General features: G+C 37.0%; 1 protein-coding gene across 1 annotated transcript in view; it reads right to left on the reverse strand.

Moving 5' to 3' along the window:
- The window catches only part of PLCXD3 (phosphatidylinositol specific phospholipase C X domain containing 3), a 143047-nt gene extending 126359 nt beyond the window's left edge, over positions 1–16688 (reverse strand). Inside the window, exon 1 of the mRNA XM_081296435.1 lies at positions 16390–16688. Within this exon, the coding sequence (XP_081152561.1) occupies positions 16390–16492 (103 nt within the window). The 5' untranslated portion in view covers positions 16493–16688. The remainder of the gene's footprint in view (positions 1–16389) is intronic.
- Positions 16689–20541: the final 3853 nt, after the last annotated feature.

Genomic DNA, 20541 nt, shown 5'->3' on the forward strand with positions numbered 1-20541 from the left:
CTGGAATACACACACATGTTCTAAAGTACTTACACATACATTTATTGAGCAGTTATGATCAAAATAGATGATCCATATTTAAGTTACTGTCTGCATGAGTCACAGCCTTTATTTTTGAACAACTTTTTGTAAAATGTTTATTCTTACATTTCGAAGCTTCAGGTTGAGTTTTTCTCTTTCCCACTTCTCCTTTCATCAACATTTAATAAGCAAATATTGTTGCTAAATATTGTATGCCCTGCTAAGTTGTTTAAATGGCCCTTAGAGGAGTTGTTTATTAGCATGAAATGTCTGAAGGGTGAGCTGGCTTTGAGGAGAAACACACTGTTCAGACTATTTCAAGCTCAAGATTTTTGTTTTCTCCCTGAAGAACCTTGCTTGAAGTCAAGCCCTAAGGGTCACTTGAGCATCCTGACACCAGGAATGATCCAGGGGCCCCAACCTGTGCATAGATAATAGCATGCTCATAGCCTGGAGTCTGCTTAACTTTTATCACAGGAAGTCAGTCTCAGTAATTACACTTGCATAAAGAAAAATAAATTCCAACTTCTGGCATGCTAAAATAATGTTCTGAATCTAATAACTTTGAAAATAAAATTCAGGTCCTACATTGAGACTTGTTCTTGCTGTATTAAATTTTCAGTTCATATCCCACCTGCTAAGAAATTGCTAAATCCTTCTAGGCAATTAAACAATAAATAAGATTTTATAAAAGATGAAAGTAGAGACGAAAAACACACTATGATAGGGAATAAGTAAGGTAGCAGTAGTGATTACTGGGGTTTGATTTATTCAGTCTGTCAAAAATTCACTAGGTTACCTTATATCACTTATAACTCATTCATTGAGAACTTATTAGGTGTCAGGCATTGTACTAAATATTTCACACTGATTATTCCATTTAACTCACATAAAAATCTTATGAAGATGGATCACATTCTGACTTCCATTTCCAGATAAGAAAATCTATGTTTGTAGAGGCTAAATAACATGCCTCAAATCACATATTATCTTAGAGCCAAAAAACCCTCAGAGATGATCAAGCTCAAATCCTGTAGCAATGTGGATATTCAAAAGATGGCCATCCAGCCTCTTTGTTACTTCTACTATAGAGGATGCATTTTTCTACTTAAAATCACCTTGATAAAATATTCTTTCCTTCTTTCAATTTGTCAAAATCCTCATTCTTTTAAATGCTATTCTTTGGCTGCTTTCATTTAGAACTCCATAGACTTTCTTCTTTGTGTTTTTGAAGAGAGATGGTATATTCTCATTTGATATGACTTCCAGAATCTTCAGAGTTAATAACCTGTTAAAATCTTCCCCTACAATTCTAATCCTCCATCCCCAGCTCCCTCACAGCACACAACAGCTTTCCAATGTCTCTGTAGAAAATGAAAAGTAGAATATGCATCCAATGTTCCAGCTTTCTGAATGGCTATCCAAGAGACTAGTTCATTTAGAGTGCTGGTGAGCATAGCATGTTCTAAATGCCTGGGGGCTTCTGAAAACACAAACAGCTATGTTGTGCGGATGCTTCAGGGGACCCACAGTACAGAACATAGACACCAGAGGGAGTGAGAGATTACAAGCTTCCGCAAAAAAAAGAATCCAGTAAATCCTTCTAATTATAAAACACACATGAGTCCAGAAAAGGCATGTCCACAGAAAAAGTTTAAGAGACCTCAGGAATCCCTGACTGGGCTATTGGTCAAGGTCTTTCCTTTATGAAGTCAGTCTGTAAAGATATGAGGTAACTGTTTTCAAAAGCTTATGTACCAATGCAAAAGTATAAGAAATGTGAAGAAATAGGAAAATGGTCCATTCTAAGGAATAAAATAAATCTCCGGAAACCAATTCTGAAGAAATTAAAACATATAAATTACATGACCAAAAAATAAAATACCCTTTGAAAAGTTGCTCAATGAGTTCAGGTAAACAACACATGAACAACATGAGAATTTCAACAAAGAGAAAATACAAAAAGAATCAAACAAATTTTGGACCTGAAGAATGCAATAGCTGAATTGAAAAATTTACAGGATGTATTCAACAATAGATTTGATCAAACAGAAAAAAGAATCAGTGAACTCGAGGACAAACCATAAAAAATCATCCAGTCAGAGAAATAAAAAGAATAAAAGAGTAAAGAAAGTCTGCAAAACATATGGGATTGAATCAAGAGGACCAATATATGTATCATGGAATTTAAGGGGAGAGAAGAAAAAGATTAACAAAAATCAGAAAGTTATTTCAAAAAATAACCATCAAACACTTCCCAAATCTGGGCAAAGAAATAGACATCCAGATTCAAGAAATCAGAGAAACTCAACCAAAGAAGTCCATACCAAGACAGACTATAATCAAATTTTAAAAGGCAAAGACAGAGAACTTTTAAATCCACAAGCAAAAACTGACTCTTCACGTATGTGGGAAATGCTATAAAACTATCAGTGGATTCCTCAGTGGAAAACTTGCCAGCCATACAATGGGGTGATAATGGTCAACCAAGAATACTATAACTGGCATATCTGTTCTTCAAAAAATGACAGAGACTTTAATATTTTCCCAAACAAAAGCTTAGAGAGTTCATCACCATTGGATCTGCCTTACAAGAAATGGTAAAGGTAATCCTTCAAGTTAAAATGAAAACATGCTAGACAGCAGCATGAAATTGTATGCAGATATACAGCTCACTGGTAAAGGAAAATATATAGAAAAACACAGAGTACTGCAATCATGATGTTGGTATGTAAATCACTTTTTAATCATGTATAGGAATTAAAAGACAAAAATATAGATACTGTGACTGTAAAATATGTTAATGGATACAAAATCTGGAACATTAATAACAAAGTTTATAGGTAGAGGGGAAATAAAAATCATAGAATTTTTGTATGGGGCTAAGTAGTGTTAAAACTATAAGATGTTTCATGTAAACATGGTAACTGTGAATAAAGCATCTATTGATGTTACACACATGAAGGAGAAGGAGAAGAAGTAACGAAAATGAGAAAGGAGCCAAACTATGTCACAACAACAAAAATCAACAAAACACGAATGATAAAAGAGGGACAAAAAAGCTATAGAACAGAAAGAAAGCAGTTAACAAAATGGTAATACTTAGGCTTTTCTCTCTAAGAAATTACTTTAATCATAAAAGAACTAAAGTCCTCAATCAAAGGACAGAGAGGTTGAATGAAAATATATGCTCCAACTACATGCTGTATACAAGAGACACACTTTAGATTTATGAACACTCATTCTGAAAGTTAAACACTGAGAAAAGATAGTCCAGGCAAACAGTAAGCAAAAACAAAGTAGGAATGGTCATATATATATCAAACCAAGCAGACTTTAAGTCAAAAATTGTCACAAAAGACAAAGAGAAATGTTAAAAATCATAAAAGTGCCAAATAACGAGGAGGACACAATTACAAATATATGTGTACCTAATATCAGAGTGCACAAGTAGATGAAGCAAACAATAACAGAACTAAAGGGAGAAATTCCACACAGTAACAGTACCAGGTAAATGTCTCTTATCCAAAATGCTTTGGGACTAGAAATATTCAGATGTCATAGTTTTTTGGATGTCGGAATATTTGCCTATATATTATTGACTGAGCATCTCTAATCTGAAAAATCCAAATTCTGAAATGCTCTGAAATCTGAAACTTTTTGAAGGTTGTGTTGGAACTAAACACGTTTCAAATTTGGTAGTATTTCTGATTTAAAATTAGCAATTTTAAAATGAAAATCATAACAAATTTCTTCTCTGACCACAATGGAATGAAACTAGTAAACAATGGAAGAAGGAAAACTGGAACAAATACGTGGAAATTAAACACATGTTAAACAACCAATGGGAAGAAAGAAACCAATAGGAAGATGAAATCAACAGAGAATATAGAGATTACCTTGAGAAAAAGAAAAAAAAAAAAGAATGAAGACACAAAACTTACAGGATGCAACAAAAGCAGTACAAAGAAGAAATCTTATAAAGACAAACGCCTACATGAAAAACTAGGCATGGTGGCACATGCCTGTAACACCAGCAACTCGGGAGCCTGAGGCAGGAGGATTATTAGTTCAAGGTCAGCCTGGTCAACTTAGCAAGAACCTGTCTCAAAATAAAATAAGATAAAATGAGCTGGGATGTAGCTTAGAAGTAAAGTATCCCTGGTTCAATCCCCAGTACGCTTCCTCTTTCTCCCCCTATCACAAAAAGAGAAAAATGAGAGAAAGAAAGAGAAAAAACTGGAGAAGAAATTTCAATGATCTAATCATACACTTCAAGGAACTAGAAAAAGAACAAACTATACTCCTTGTTAGTAGAAGGAAGGAAATAATAAAGATAAAAGCAGAAACAAATAAAATAGAGAATAGAAAAAAATCATAAAAAATAAGACTTAATTCTTTGAAACATAAAATTAGCAAACATTTAAAAACACCAAGACCAAAAAAAAAAAAAAAACCAGAGGACTTAACAGAATTTTAAATGAAAGAGAAGACATTACAAGTAAAGCCACAGAAATACAAGGGATCCTAAGAGACTACTATGAACAATTATTTGCCAACAATTGAGATAACCTATAAGAAATATATAAATTATTAATATTGTGTGACCTATCCAGATTAAATCATGAAGAAATAAAAAAATATCTAAATAGTCCTATAACAAAAGTAAAAGGATTGATTCAGTAAAAACCTCTCAACAAATAAAAGCTCAGAATCCCAAGGCTTCACAGGAGAAATCTACCAAATATTTAATTAGTATTAATGCCAATCCTTCTCAAACTCATCCAAAAAAATTCAATAAGTGAATGCTTCCAAACTCATTTTATGAGGCCAGCATTACCTTAATATCAAAGGCAAACAAAAATGCTACAAGAAAACTTCAGATCCATATCCCTAATGAACACTGATGTAAAAATCCTCAACAAATCCTAACAAACCAAACAGCACATTAAAAGAATACATGATGATTGAGTGTGATTTATCCCTGAGAAGCAAGAATGGTTCAACATATAAAAAACTATTCATGTGATACATCACATTAACATAACAAAGAATAAACATCTTGTGATCATATCGATAGATGCAGAAAAAGTATTTGACAAACCTCAACATCTTCTTATGATCACAATTTTCAACAAACTAGGTATATAAGAAATGTACCCCAACACAGTAAAGGCCATATACGACTAGGCTATAGCCATATTCAATGTCAAAATCTGAAAGCTTTGTCCTTTGATATCAGGTACAAGCTAAGGGTGTCCATTCTTACTGCTCCTATTCAACATACTACTATATTTCCTAGCCAGAGCAATTAGGGAAGAAAATAGAAATTAAAGGCAGCCAAATGAAAGAGGGAGAAGTAAAATCATATCTGTTTGTAAAGAATATGATCTTATATGTAGAAAACCCAAAGATCCCCAAATTAAACCTCTTATGATTAGCAAATACATTGAATAAAGTTGCAGGATTCCTAATCAATGTACAAAAATTACTTGTGTTTCTATGCACTCACAATGAACAATTCAAAAGAAAAATTAAGAACAATCACACTTCTAATATCATCCAAAAGAATGTATTATTTAGGAAAAAAACTTAGCCAAGTAGGCGAAGAGATTTATAAGCTGAAAATTACATAACACTGCACAAAGCAATTAAAAGATACAAGCAAATGAAACCCATCGTGATGTTTTCTTGGATTGGAAGACTTACTATCACTCAAAGGTTCATACTACCCAAAGCAATCTGTAGATGCAATGCAATCCCCTTCAAATTCCCAAGGCATCTTTTGCAGAAATAGAAAAAGCAATCCTAAATTCATTTGGAACCACCTAGGACTTGAAAGGACACAATCTTGAGATAGAAGAACAAAGCTGGAGGCCTCACATTTTTTTATTTCAAACTATACTACAGAACACAGACATCAAAATAATATAAAACTGGCATAAAATTAGTCATATAAACCAGCGCAACCTAATAGCCAAAAATAAATTCACAAATGTATTGTCAACTTATCTTAGACATGCAACTCAGGAATACACAATAGCAATAAGGAAAGAACAGTGTCTTCAACAAGCGATGTTTGAAAAACTGGACATCCATGTGAAAGAATGAAATTGGACCTTTGTCTTACACCATACACAAAAATCAAATGAAAATAATTAAAGATGTAAACGTAAGACCTGAAACTCTAAAACTTCCAGAAGAAAACATAGGCTAAAATCTTCACGAAAATATGCTTGGTGATATTTTTTTTGATATGATACCAAAAGCTGAAGCACTAAAAGCAAAAATAGTCAAATGAGACTGTATCTTACTAAAAAGCTTCTGTGCAGCAAAGGGAACTATCAACAGAGTGAAGGGACATCCCATAGAATGGGAGAAAATATTTGCAAATCATTTATTTGATAAAGGGTTAATGTCAAAATATATATGGAATTCCTATGATTCAATAGCAACAAAACCATACAACCAGATTAAAAAGAGAGCAAAAAGGATAGATTTACAATGTCTCATAAAATGGCCAAGTGGCATATAAAGAGGTGCTCAACATCTAACCACCAGGAAAAGGGAAAGCAAATCCTCAGTTGGACATTGCCTCACACCTGTTAGAATGGCTACCAAATTTTATGAAAATTGCAGAAAATATCAAGTTGCTGAAAATGTGGAGAAATTGGAATCATTGGACACTATTGATGAGAATACAAAATGATGTAGCCTGTATAGAAAACAGTATGGAGGTTCCTTTAAAAATTAGAAAGAGAGCTATACTTACCTAGCAGACCCACTTTGGGGTATTTTTCCAATAGAATTGGTATCAGGATCTTGAATCAAGATTTACACCCAATGCTCATTGCACTGTTCACAACTTAAATGTTCATCAATGGATGAATAAATAAAGAAAATATGGCACATTCATACAAACAGATGATAATTCCACCATAAAAAAGGATATTGTCATATGCTACAACTTAGATGAACATTGAGAAAATTATGATAAGAGAAATAAACCAGCTACAGGAGGACAAAAACATTCATGATTTCACTAATATGATGTATGTAGTCAACCTCTTAAAGGCACAGAGTAGAATGGTGGTTACTAGAGACTGGTAACAACCGATGAAATGGGGAGTTTCTGTCCAATGGGTATAATGTTTCATTTGTGTGAACTGAAAAAGTTCTATGTATCCATATTGCACTTTGAGCTAGCAAATATTATATTGCACAGTTAAAGATTTGGTAAGAGGGTAAATAACATGTTGTGTGTTTTAACCACACACACACAGAGAAAAGTTAAAGTTGGGTAAAATACCAAAGGAGGAATATGTTTCAAGAAGTGGCATGAGGTGGGCCACATCAAATGCTGCTGAGAAGTCAAATAGGATAATACAGTCTTTAGCTTGGACAAAATATGATCATTCATAACTCTGATAGGAACAATTTTAGTGCTGTGGTGAAGAAATAATAAGATTTGAATGGGCTAAGGAGAAGAAGAGAAAAAACAATCTAAAGACAGAAAGGATATTTTTACATGTATCAGAGAAATAGTATGACATATAGAGAGGCAGATGTGTTATCAAAGAGGACTTCCCCCCAAAGAGGGTACTATTAACATGTTTGTGTGCTGATTGAGTGATCCCAGAGAGGTAAAGGGAAAAGACCACTCAGTAGAGAGTGGATAATTCAAGAGTAAACTTTGAGGAGATTTGAGTGGATAGGATCTGTAGCACAAGAGAAGAAGCTGGATTTTGTTGGGAGCAGATCCACATCTTCCACGTATCTAAATGAAATCCAACTTTCACAAAAATAGGCGCAGGTGGACTAGCGGTTTCAGTGGTGAGAAAGTTCTTACTTGTTAGCATCTAAATTTTTTTTTACTAAATAAGAGGTGAGATAAGCAGCTTAAATCAGGTGGGCAGTAGATGTTGATTTGAGAAATAAGAATAGCTATGAAACTGTCATCTCAGAGACAAGGAAAATGAAGTTACTTGGTAAGTGTAATCAAGAGTCTCTGGCAGTGCTGAATGCCCATTTAAAATTCATGTTCAGAAATTTCTAGTGAATCCTGTCATCTAGTCTGTGTGATTTTTTCTCCAGCAACATTTATCCACTGAATTTTTCTCAGATTTTAATAGGTACAAGTTTGAGTTTAATTGATCTAGGTTTTTCCAGGTAAAGAGAATAGGAAAAAGTGAGATGAGAAAGTTAAGGACATTTTCAAGGGGGCAAATAAAATGTTGATAAAAGGAATTTGACCTGATAAAAAGAGAAATGAGGATGTGAGGGGGTTGTTAGGGCTATTCAAAACTTCACGTTCTGCACCCTTCCATTATATTAGTATCTTTACACCTCCCTGACCACCTTTTATCTTGAGAAAAATTCAAGGCAGGTCAGTGAGCTTAGAGGTTACTCTGCCTAAGGCAGCTCCAAACCTCTTAGTCCACCACATGGCAACAGGGGTGTCTGGCCTGAGGTGTGCACTGAAGCATGTTCCCATTTGTCTATCAGGATTCTGGGAAGTGCATTTTCCTCTTCATCACCAAATGCCAGAAGGGGCCTCCAGGAAAGCTTAGCAGACAGCTAAGATTACCATTCACCTTAGCCCACTTTCTTTCATGAAATAAAAATTTCCTAAGTGAATTAAGGAACCAAATTATCATTTCTAACGTTGACTAAGGATAACATAATTGCTTCATAAACATTAACTCGCCAGAAGAATTCTTCTATGTAAAACATATCATTAGCTGGCATTTAAAATGATGTGTCATAAGAGCTGTCCACTACCAGGATCTGCAATGAAACATAGAAACATAACAAGAGCACATCCAACAAGCCCAAGGGCCATCTGTTTCAGTACCTGATTTCCGGAGGTGACTAATCATGGATGCTTCTCCAGAGTGTTACACCATCTCCTTCAGCCCCTCTCTTCCTGACCTATCCTCCCCTCTTAATAGAGCATATTAAAAACATATGGTGCTGTATAAAGCTTTTGGCAGCAATTCTGAACCATGGTAGATTTTTTCCCTTCCTTTTTGGAATATATGATTTAGATAATTTTCTGGTATGCAGTCTTCTGAGACTTGAGTAGATTAAATTCCATATGACTATGTCTAAGAGATCTTTGAGCGCACATCATGGTGACATGGTCCCTGCTTTCCAAAAATTAATGCTAGTGGTTAAAGGGCATCCAGACTGGTGGGGATTGGCAAATTTTCCAGGAAATGGAGCTTAACCCTTTAAGCAACAAGAATTAAAATATGTGTGTGTGTGTGATGTGTGTGTGTGGTGTGTGTGTGTGTGTGTGTGTGTGTGTGTGTGATTTTCTCTTTTCTCAATGGGGTCAGAGTACATCAATTACTCTGTACTTCAATTCAATGGAGCCCTTAGAGATCATTTTAAGTCTGTCAGATTATTTGGCTAGCACATGGTAATAGGCTGATATATTTACATTGTCCCAGGATGCTTACTGGAAAAAAATACAGATCTTTCTTGTATTTCTACTCTAGACATATATATATAGGAATGATTAGGTAGCATCCACCAGAGGTTTACTTATAGGAGAAATCAAAAGCTCCCTGAAAAAAAGAAGTTACCTTAACAGAAAGTAGATACACAAATGCACCCCCCCACACACGTGTGTGTGTGTGTGTGTGTGTGTGTGTGTGTGTATACACACACACAGTGAACTAACACTGAGAATAGAACAAAATATCCCACATATTGTCCTCTGCCCTCTCATCTTAAACTCATACCTGAGTCCCAAGTCCAGAGGGTAACAACAAAAGCAACAAAACAACAAGACATGCAGGTTTGAGCAGTGCTGAAACTCAGGCTTCAGCAGCCATGGCAGAGTCAGGAGTAGTAGAAGTTGGCCTCAGCAGTTTCCCAGTGGGGGACGCAGCTCTGGAAGCCTTTGACCCTTGTTAGACATTAATGTTCTCAATATAGAACCTCTGCAGACACAGCACAAATTCTGGTGAGCTCCCAAGTGGCTGTGATGTCTTGTGCTGAAGCCTATGGGAGCAAGATTTCTCTCTATCTATTAAAGTAGCATCAGTGACAACTCTATAAAACTTCCCCCAAATGAAAGAAAGAAAATGGCAGACATTAACATGGCAGCCCAAAGTACTGGCTTATCCATTCCAACCAAAGAGCTGGCTCAGAGACATACTCAAGAATCTATCCAAAGATTTTTTAACACTATTTGGAAATCCATTGAGGAAGTATTTGGAATGAATTAAAAGGGACAATTATTATGACTTTGATTTTGCAGCTGAGCTGGTAGACCTTAGAGAACACTACCTTTGGTGTCAGTGTGTCTTCATTAGTGTTCCTTCACAAATATTCCCTACCTTTATTGTTGCCATAAAGCACCCAACATTCTTTCTCCTCTTTGTAATTTACTCTTTCTGTTCTGATTGGGTAAGGTTAGAATTAAATAAGAGAAAACTCTAAATACGGGTATGATAAATTTTCATATGCAAATAGGGCATGAGCCTTAACATATAAACATTGTGTTATACATTTTAGCAATTCTAGAGCTGTGTATGTGTGTGCTTGTGTGTGTGTTTTAACTATTTTAGAAAACTTATTATGTCAAATAACTGAAATTCAAACAAGTAAGTTATAACCACATTTATACCTATTTCTATTCCATGTAAATCATGTTTCAAATAATCGAAGTGATTGCAAATACAAGCAAGATTAATAATTTCTTTATATCAAAAACCAATTTACTATTTGCCTTTGCTTTTGATGGTTTTCTGACTCAATGATCAGTACATTTTGCATGTATGATGCCACTTTTAATGAAAAACAATATTGAAAAGTTCTAGCTTACACATAAAATGAATAAACCTGCAATGTGTAGATATAACAACAATATCTGGACCTGTGTACAATAAAGAATGAAACCAAATGGACAAAGAACCAACATAGGGAAGTTTGCTAAATTGGTGTTAGTGTCCACTAGCATCACCAGATGGCTCATTTTAAGTGGTGCTGATGGCCAATATCAATGAGCATCAGGACTTTAAAGAAATGAAGGGAAAGGTTTTACATTTATCAGAGTGATCTAATCTGAACACTTAAGTAGCAATTAAATAACATTTATGCTCAAGGTGCATGAGGAACTGTAATGTCAGTTATCAGAAATGTTCCCAGCCTGAGCCATTAGCCTTGAGTCAAGTATGGAGTTCTGGCTTTAAGCTCACAGATAAAATGGATGGTACAACAGAAAGAACCCAGTAGAAAGATGTATATTTAAGTTTGGCTCTGCCACTTACACAAAGGTCACCCTTAGAAATTTAATAAAACACTGTTCCTCTGACTTTAAATGTGTATATAAATCTGAGGGATAGGAATCTTGTTAAAATGTAAAATGTAAATTAAAATTAGATGAATCTGAGGGGTAGGATCTGAGATGCTTGCTGCATTTCTACTAAGCTCCCTTGTACACCAATGCTGTTTGTCCCTGGACCAATTCTGAGTAGCAAGGCATTAGAAGATTATTGATGGAGTATGCAAAAAATCATGAGTGCATAGAAGAATACCTCCTAAATGATATTTCACTTTACATTGATTGAAATAGTGGAGATAGTTGGAGATTGAATTCAAATCATAAAGAAAAATATCCTAGTGGAACAAATTATTTCAGGTATTCTTCAGGGAGAGTAGGGAGGAAGAAGGGATGGGGAAAGGTTGGTTATCAGGTACTATGTTATAGGTAGATGTCCGCATGTTCTGGTGTTCTATTGCATAACAGGGTGACTACAGATAATAATAATAATGTATAGTGTATTCCAAAAAAGCTAGAAGAAAGGATTTTGAATACTTTTACCACAAAGAAATGATAGACATTTGAAGATATATATATAGTTCAAGGTGATTTGAACAGGTATCAAAACATTGTGTGGCATTCCATAAATATTTACGATTCGTGTCAATTAAAACATAAATTTTAAAAAGTCATAAAATACAGGATATTCTTCATTTTCTTTTCTTAGCAAAATGAAAACTAAACTAGGAATTAGAGAGGCAACACAGGAGGGTTATTCATTCTAAACAACTTTCTTTCATTTTGACTGCCTATCACTTTGATTGTGGTATCACTGTAGTCACTGCACTGACTAAAAATATAGAAAAAAAACCCTGCTTTTTCTTAGAATACAACTAGATCCAGTCCAACCTTCATTCTATAGAGTGTCTAATGCCAATTAAAATAGAAATAGTAAATTACAAAGAACAGGAAGAAGACATCCAAAAATCACTGGCAACAAGAAGGGATTATTGTGAGGAAAGAAATTAAAAACTAACAAGGAGTGGTTATAAAGGCTAGAGTATGGCTCAGTGATAAAGCTCTTGTCTAGCATGTGTGAGGTCCTGGTTTAAGCCCTAGGACTGCATAAAACAAACAAACAAAAATAAACAAAAGTAGACACGCATGCCCATCCATTCACACAAATCAGAGCTGGCTAAATGTCTGGTTTTCCTAAGTAAAACTGTTATTTTTTTTTTATTGGAGTTGGCATTTTCTAAAGGAAATGAACAAATTCATAGGTATAATCATTGACTTAGAAAGCCTTTCTGTTTTCCTTATCTAAAATATAACCAACAACTGCCTGTTCGAGAAAACATAATTCTCTCTGAGGTTCCAGCCCCACTATATTTTGGCCAATTTTTAATTATTGCATGGTCAGTTTGTTGCTATGGTGTATATGAGATTTTTATCATCTATCCAAAATGTATAGCACATCCTTTACATGAGCTAAATCCTTCCCCATCTTTTAAATTTTGCACAGAATGACACCCTGCCCCAGATTCAGATTGCCAATTCTGCTGCTGTGTTGCATCTCTCATCAAAGGTTCTGAGGCCACCATGATTGTATATTTAGAACTCTGCTTCAAAGATGCTAAATATTCATCACTCACCTTTACCTGAACTTATACTTCATTTTCCTGTTTCCATCTCTGTTTATCTTTTCTTACCTGCTTACAGTAAGAAGAATCATCATTCATAATGCCAAATACCATTGTTAATAAATATAGATGAGTGAAAACTTAGTTTGGTTTCATCAGAGAGAGAAAGAAATGATAAATAAAACTGAAATTTGAATAACAATGTATGTGTTCTAGCAGTATTATTACCTTGGGAAAAAAATGAAAATAAAATTACTAATATCAATGACTAACTTAATTCTTCAGCCCAATCAATACAAAATCATGAAGCCATTTAAATGCAAAACAGCATTGGGAGAACTGAAAGCATTCAAGATGCAGACACTTGAGAAACATTTAGAGATGCCAGAACTGCACACATGGTGGATAAGATCATACACATGAAGATTGTTCTTTGCTCTACTTCTGGGTAATTTGTGTCAGCTGCCCCAAGTACGTGGCCTCATAATTAGGCAGTTCTCCACTTTGTTGCTGCTTCACCTAAGAAACCTGAAGCTTTGAGGACAGCTGAGCAGCAGCTCTCCTCTACAGAAACACTTGTGTGGTGCACCAGGCGTGGTTTTAAATGGTGGAGATAATTGCTTAATTCAAGCTGTAGCAACTGGCCAAGTAAACATGTAGCAGCCAGGAAGCTATTAGCATGATTTTAAAGCAATTATTCCATTAGTGTTTAATAGTGTCCAATTAGTCTTCTCTGACTATCTAAGTTTGAATGTCTTCATTCCTCCAAAAATTTTCAGTGTTGAGTAATGCAGAAAAGTACTAAACCTATTTTTAATCTTGGTGATATATATGTATATCTGTGTGTATATATATATGTATATATAGAGAAAGAGGAGGGAGGGAGAGAGAATGAGAGGGACAGAGAGGGGGAGAGATCTGTCATATATATGTGTGTGTGTTTATGTGATATATATAGATAAATATGAATATATCATATGTATATATAGATATAGATATATCACATACACACCCAAACATGCCATATATACAGAGTTACGGGAGTATTTAGGAGTATAGATTTGGTAAAATATGTTACGTGTTGATGTGTGTATTTCTCAGAAGTACTTTGGTGAAAATGGGAGACTTTGCAGTGGATTCACTTTGAATATCATGCTAACAGGGTTTGGGAAAGCAGTAGAAGCTCCTGTGGCATTCCAATGCCATCATCTTTATGTCTCTTCTCAAAGATCTCCAGAATATCAAACTCTTAGACCTCAAGTTTCCCCTCCCTGCCCACCTGGCAGATTTATCCTGTTCTTGCTAATGCCTAGTTCATAGTCTACTCATGTTGGTTAGTACCTGTTGGTGCTGAATCATCTAGACACAAATCATAAAGCATTTCCCTCCAAAATTCCTAGAAGATTTTCCTTAACATCCAGTTTAAGGGTCAGTTTACTGAACTGATTGTATGTCATTCGCCTACACTGTCTCAGTTTTTTTTTTTTTTCCATCTAGGAAAAGGAGATAATAATACAGTATTATCTACTTCACAGATTTGGGGGAGGATGTGAGTTGAAATACATACCAGGACTATGAAAAGTGCAGTATTACAGAAATGTAAGGTAGATTCAGATGTGGTATCAACACTCATTACTATTTGTACCAACTTAGTCTTTTAATTTTCCTTAATCTCTGGAGAATACCCTATCAAAAACCTGCCATCTCAGTCCTTGCCCTTCTTATCTACTATGTGTGGATTAAAAAAAGAAAAAGAAACTCAGGTTAGACCAAGTGAAAGTAACTGTCTAAAATTCAAATAAAAATAGAGGAAGAAAAGGGATAAGAATGCCTGTGTAAGTGATAGTGGAGTTTTGCCAACAAAGTTGTGTACTTTCTACTATCTCCTTCAAAAGAGCAATCCCCAGGCTCAGCCAGGTAGCCGAATAAGTGCAGAGTGGAGAAGCTGGGTTATTCTTTCCCTTGGGGATCTCCAGGCCCTTGGGAAGACAGGTGTTGAAGAAGGGCAAAAAGAGACAACCTTTTCTGTAGAAGGCACTCAGGGCAGCCAGTGTCTTTTATAGCCACCAAACACCCACTTTACCAACAACCCTTGATTTGAGTTACTGATCAAGTTCAGCACTGTTTGTTGGATCTTCTTGGGGTTTTCAGGAGAAGTCTCCCCCCCCCCATTTTTTTCCTGGGTTGGCCCCCCACCTTTCTTTCTTTATATATTATGTCTTCCATCAGTGGCTGAGAAGGGCGCTGGATGGGGCAGACCAAGACGAGGTAGTCCAGAAGGTTAAATTTAATAACCCAGTTCTCTCCTATCCGGAAACTGCCCTCCAGCCAGGTCCTGAAAGGATCAGGTGTGCGCTCCCTCAGTCGATGTGCATAGCCAAATTGCTAGGGAAGTGTGGCCGGGTTCCCAGCTGTCATCCTTGTAAACTGTCCTGAAAAGACCCACCCTCAATGGCTACTGGAGCTAGGGACGGCTGCGCGCTCTCCCCCAACCCAGAAACCTGCCGAGTGCTCTAGTCCAAGTCGCGCGCGCCATACTGAAACCTCTTGATACCCCACGTCTTTTCTTCGTTTTTCCCCCCCATGCTTCCTTCCTTCTAAGCTATTTGGACTCGGCTCACTCACCTTTCTCCCACCATTTGCGCATTAATCCCACCCCTCCGCCCCGGCTCACGCAGGTCCCCATGCCCAGTTTCTGTCCGGAGCAGCAAACGCCAGGATCGCACGGGGTTGCTTTCTTGATCCGAGTGCCTTAACGTTGCTAACGTGCACTTGGACCAGACTCCAGATGGTGGCCACTCGGCCAGGTCCTCAGAGTACACGCAGATCAGGAGACGGTGCAAGCTTCTCGCCCCTTCAGCTCTCTGTCAAGGGCAGCGATCACGCTGCCGCCTGTCCCTGAACTTTCATCACTCTTGGGAAGCGCTTTGTCTTTTTAAAGGAGTCTGGGAACGAATATTAATGACTCGTGTAGGTTTTAACCGAGAATCTACCAAATCTGTTCCATTCCCTGCTAGGGATAGACTCAGGTCCACTCGCGGGAGCAGAGTCCCTCGGACACCAGCTCTTACTCACCGCGCACTATCACCCCTCAGCTTCAGAAACCGCCCTGTGCTCCCCAAATCTGCAGGGAAAAATCATGGGAGGGGGGCACGAGGCGCCATCCTAAAGCCCGGCTTCTTTCCTACCCCAGTCCTGCGCAAACAGCCTGCTTCAATAACCCTGGGGGGAAGCAGTCACCTTGACTCCTGGCGCCACGGTCCCCAGAGGTTCGGAAAATGCCCGGAAGCCTGAGGTCACCCGGCATGCACTCGCCTGGCCGGAGACCCACCCCTGAAGACGAGTTTCCCTCCCGCGGGCATCGTAGCAAGTTCCCACTTAGTGGCAGATAAAGCAGGGCGGGGCAGGTAGAGCGGGCGCCCAGCGCTGGGCGAGCAGCCTCCGCGCGCCTACCTGGGATGGCTAAATTGGTGAGGGGGATGCTGTGGATGCTCTCCGGCAGAGTTGCCATCCAGTCGGCGAATTTCAGCTCGTTTTTCCCCTGAGACGTGGCCATCGTGCTGGTCGACGTGCCGCGAGCTGGTCCCCGCACTCCTCGGGCAGGCTGGCTGGCTGCTACCGCTAATCCAATGTTTGCTCGAGCCCCGCTAGAGTTTACACTCCGCTCTGCGCCACACCCACAGGATGGCGCAGACACATGCTAATTTTAATAATTATTCAAAACACCCCGTGCTCCCTCGGTGCCTCCGCCAGACTCAGCCGGAGCTTTTGTTCCTGACGTCCGTGCTCAGCTCTCCTCGCTCTCCCCTCCCTCCTGACTCTTTCCTCCAGTCTCACTCCTCCTCGGCGGCTCGGCCTTTCCTCGCCATTCTGCAGCTTTCCTTGGCTTCTTATTATTAGCCTTTTATATTTTATTTTTTAACTTGATGCACCCCGCCGGTCTGTCCAGGGTCTTGCTCTGTCCATGGTCTTTCTCCGTCCACTGGTGTGACTTCCCGGTCCTTTTTGTATGAATGACAATCTTGGGGTTGAACCTAGAATCCTAGCATACTTTGGGGGTGTAACTGTCTCCTGAGGGCCAGAGTTTTACACTGATTCTCAGGACTTTCCATTCTTAGTGAAGAGTCTTCCTTTCCGTAAGCTTTCTGGATATGAATTTCCTCGGGAAGAGCCCACAACCCTGCTTATACAAAATGGTGGTCTTTGTTTACCAATTTGCCTAATTCTTGGAATAGCTGACAACTGTGGTGTCAGGGAAGGGCAGTAAATTCTAGATGGTTCCTACTTATCCCTGGAACCCTGCTTCAGACATTTGGTAGTAAAGAAGCATTGCACCAGATAGCGGGAGATCTGTTATTTCTACAGAGAAAGCTGCCTCTGGCCTCTCTCTTGGTTTCATGGCACTCAGGGCAAGACTGAAGCCTGATGCAGGAAGAAAACCACCACATCTCCCAATGGCACGCTGTAATGACTGCCTGGAGCATTTGGTGAAATGTGTCTGGCACCATTTGAAGTGACCTATGTGATTGTCTGAATTTTCCTTTTTTCTTTTCTCTTTTTTTTTTTCCAGCCTAGAAAGATATTTCTCTCTCAGGAGAAATCTCTCACTGAGTCTCCAAAGAACTGGGTCCACATACTTTCCAATGAGAAAGAGGAGAGAGATCAAGTCTTATTCATGTTCCGAGACAAGCCCGGTGGCCTGAGTGGGAAGATATAGAGATGGATTAGATGTAGCTCAGTGGTAGAGTACTTGCCTAGCTCACGTGAGGCAATGCTTTAGATCCTCAGCACTACATAAAAATAAATAAATAAGATAAAGATTTGTGTTCATCTAAGACTAAAAAAAAAAAAAAATTTTTTTTAAAGTGTGTTGGGCCTTTGCAGTCCAGAGAATGGAGATGAAACAAAGGTGCTCCTATTCTTACATCCAGTGGTATATAAATTCTTTTCCCAAAGGAAATTCTTGGGTTGGAGAAATAAAAATCAAGGTTGGAGAGAGAGAGAGAGAGAGAGAGAGAGAGAGAGAGAGAGAGATGAAACATGAGAATAATCATTTCAGTTCAGCAAATCCATTTGGCATTTTTAAACCCTAGAGCCTACTTATTTTGTACAAGGATGCTAAGACTAAAGAATATTCACCATTAATTGGGGAACAGTGTGGAAAAGATGGAGAGAAGAAAGATAATGTTGTATCATTTTGGTCAAATTTTCCATTCTCCTTATAGAATCAGTTCATATATTCAAGAAGACATAGTAGGGTTATCTTTTGCAATGAGAATGAGATGTACTGGTATTTTCCCCCCTAGTGAATCTTAATATTCATGTTAGCACAACAGAACCCACATATTCTTTTAATTAAAATGACAATTTTATTTTTTTCCATAGTATTCTTAGTCAAGAGACCTGTAATAAACACCCTTCTGACTAATGTTGTTACTCTTAGGGTATCATTGCAGGGAAACAAGGAAAAGTTAGATCTGAGAGTTAGTTGCTCTTTTTCTGAGTAGATTAAGCAAACTCTCTATTTTCCAAAGGCTCATTTTCTCCATTATAAGATGATGATAGAAACTGAGAGATTTGTAGTGAAGCTTTCAAGAGAGTGTATGCATGTTCACTGAAATAACAAGATATTTGTGTTTACCTGTCTTTCCTAGCCAGTCCTAGCCTTTTAAACTATTCTTTTTCAAGAGGGTAAAATAATTATTGAACCACCTTAAATGTAGAAGAAAACTCTTTCTGTAAAGAATCACACACTGTCTTTTGGGAAAGCACAGAAAACTTCCTTCTCTCTTTTATCTGCTTTGAATACTGGGATTTTTAAATGTGTTGGATTTTATGCTAACATTATCCATTAATATTGTGAGCATGTAATCTACCAGGAAAGACAAGGCTGAGAGTTGATAGTTCCAAATTTCTTTCTTGGCCTGTAATCAATATTTTGAATAATATTTTATTACCTAATTTCCTCATCTTTCTCTCACAAGTCCTGATATCATTTACTAAATGACATCAGGAAAAAATCACACAATTAATCTGGGTTTTAGTTTGGCCACTGTATTAGTTAGAGTTCTCCAGTAAAACAGAACCAGTAGTATATACAGAGAGAAAGAGGTTTGTTTTAAGAAATTGGTTCATATGATTGTGAGAGCTGGTAAGTCTGAAATTTGCGGCAAAAACTGGGAAGGAGTTGTATGTTTTAGTCCTGAGGTAGAATAGCTTCTTCAGTAAACGTCAATGTTTGCTCTGAGGGCCTTTAACTGATTGGATGAGGCCTACCCCTATTATAGCAGGTAATCTGCTTTACCCAGTATCAACAGTTGTAAATGCTAATCTCATCCATAAACATCTTCATGGCAACATCCATTCTAGTGTTTGACCAGACAGTCAGGCATCATAGATAACATAGCCAAGTTGACACATAAAATAAACCATCACATCTGTTGGCAAACTAAAGTAGGAGTTGATACCAATCTCTAGGCCTTTTTCAACTCTATTATTTTTAAATTCTGTTCCTTTTATGATTCTTTCTCATACATATAGTTGCTGGAAATAAATATGAACCTTGGATTTTTAATCCATGCAGACAACTCAAGGTACAGATCAACATTTTAATCACAAAACATGAGAAATGTCAATGCTTTTTAAATGTAGTGTTGATAGTAGCCTTCCTTTAAAAATCAAATTATTATAAACATAAATAAAAGCTGGCCTATTGCTGGGATTCATGCTACCATTAAAACTGTATCAGTAACCTTCTGATGTCCATCAAACTCACATTGTCAGAAGAATATAAACATTGATACTCATCTGGAGCATCTTTTTAATTCATATCTTCTTCCATCCATAAAAATAAAAGCGCTCTTTGCCATGTATTTTCTTTCATTAGTTCATAATCCTTCTTGTTAGAAATATGTTTTATTTTTTTGCACCTAAATTGATTATGAATTATTTTCCAAAAAAACAAGGATTCTTATAGGCAAGAAAACATTAGAACACATATCAGTTGAATAATATTTTAAACAAGGATCTTTGTTCAAAATATTCATCCAAATTATTTTAAAAACAGAGCTAATAAATATACATTTGTAGTCAAACTTAAAAACATAAAGAAAGGCATGAAAGAATCGTAATAAAATTAACAATTAGTGATCAAGGTTTTTATATTATTCTCTACAACTTCTATCCCAATATTCTGTCCAAGAACAATTATACTTAATTTTTTTAAATTTTTAGGATCTAAAAAGAACTAGTAAAATAATTCTTCTGTACAAGAAATTGTACTTAAAATATGGTAAAGTTCTTTGGAAATGTAGAAAAAAAAAGTAATACCCCCTGATTTATTCCAGTACTTTAACCTTGCAGAGTTTTCTGGGTTTTTTTTTTCTTTTTCTCCTCCCCTATACTTACATCTTATGTGTCAGCCCAAAAAAAGCCAATGAAACATAAGAATGCAATCTATTTGTTGGAATAACCAATTATGAGTTCTGAAAGCCTAGACTTATAGCCAGGATTTAGCAGTTAATTACTGTGTTTATTTCCTTATCTGAAATATAAAGAATGATTATTTCCTCCTGGAGATGGGCAAATGAAAGATACTGTGAATTT

Source organism: Spermophilus citellus, assembly GCF_964194105.1.
Source record: "Spermophilus citellus genome assembly, chromosome: 1".
Taxonomy (NCBI): domain Eukaryota; kingdom Metazoa; phylum Chordata; class Mammalia; order Rodentia; family Sciuridae; genus Spermophilus; species Spermophilus citellus.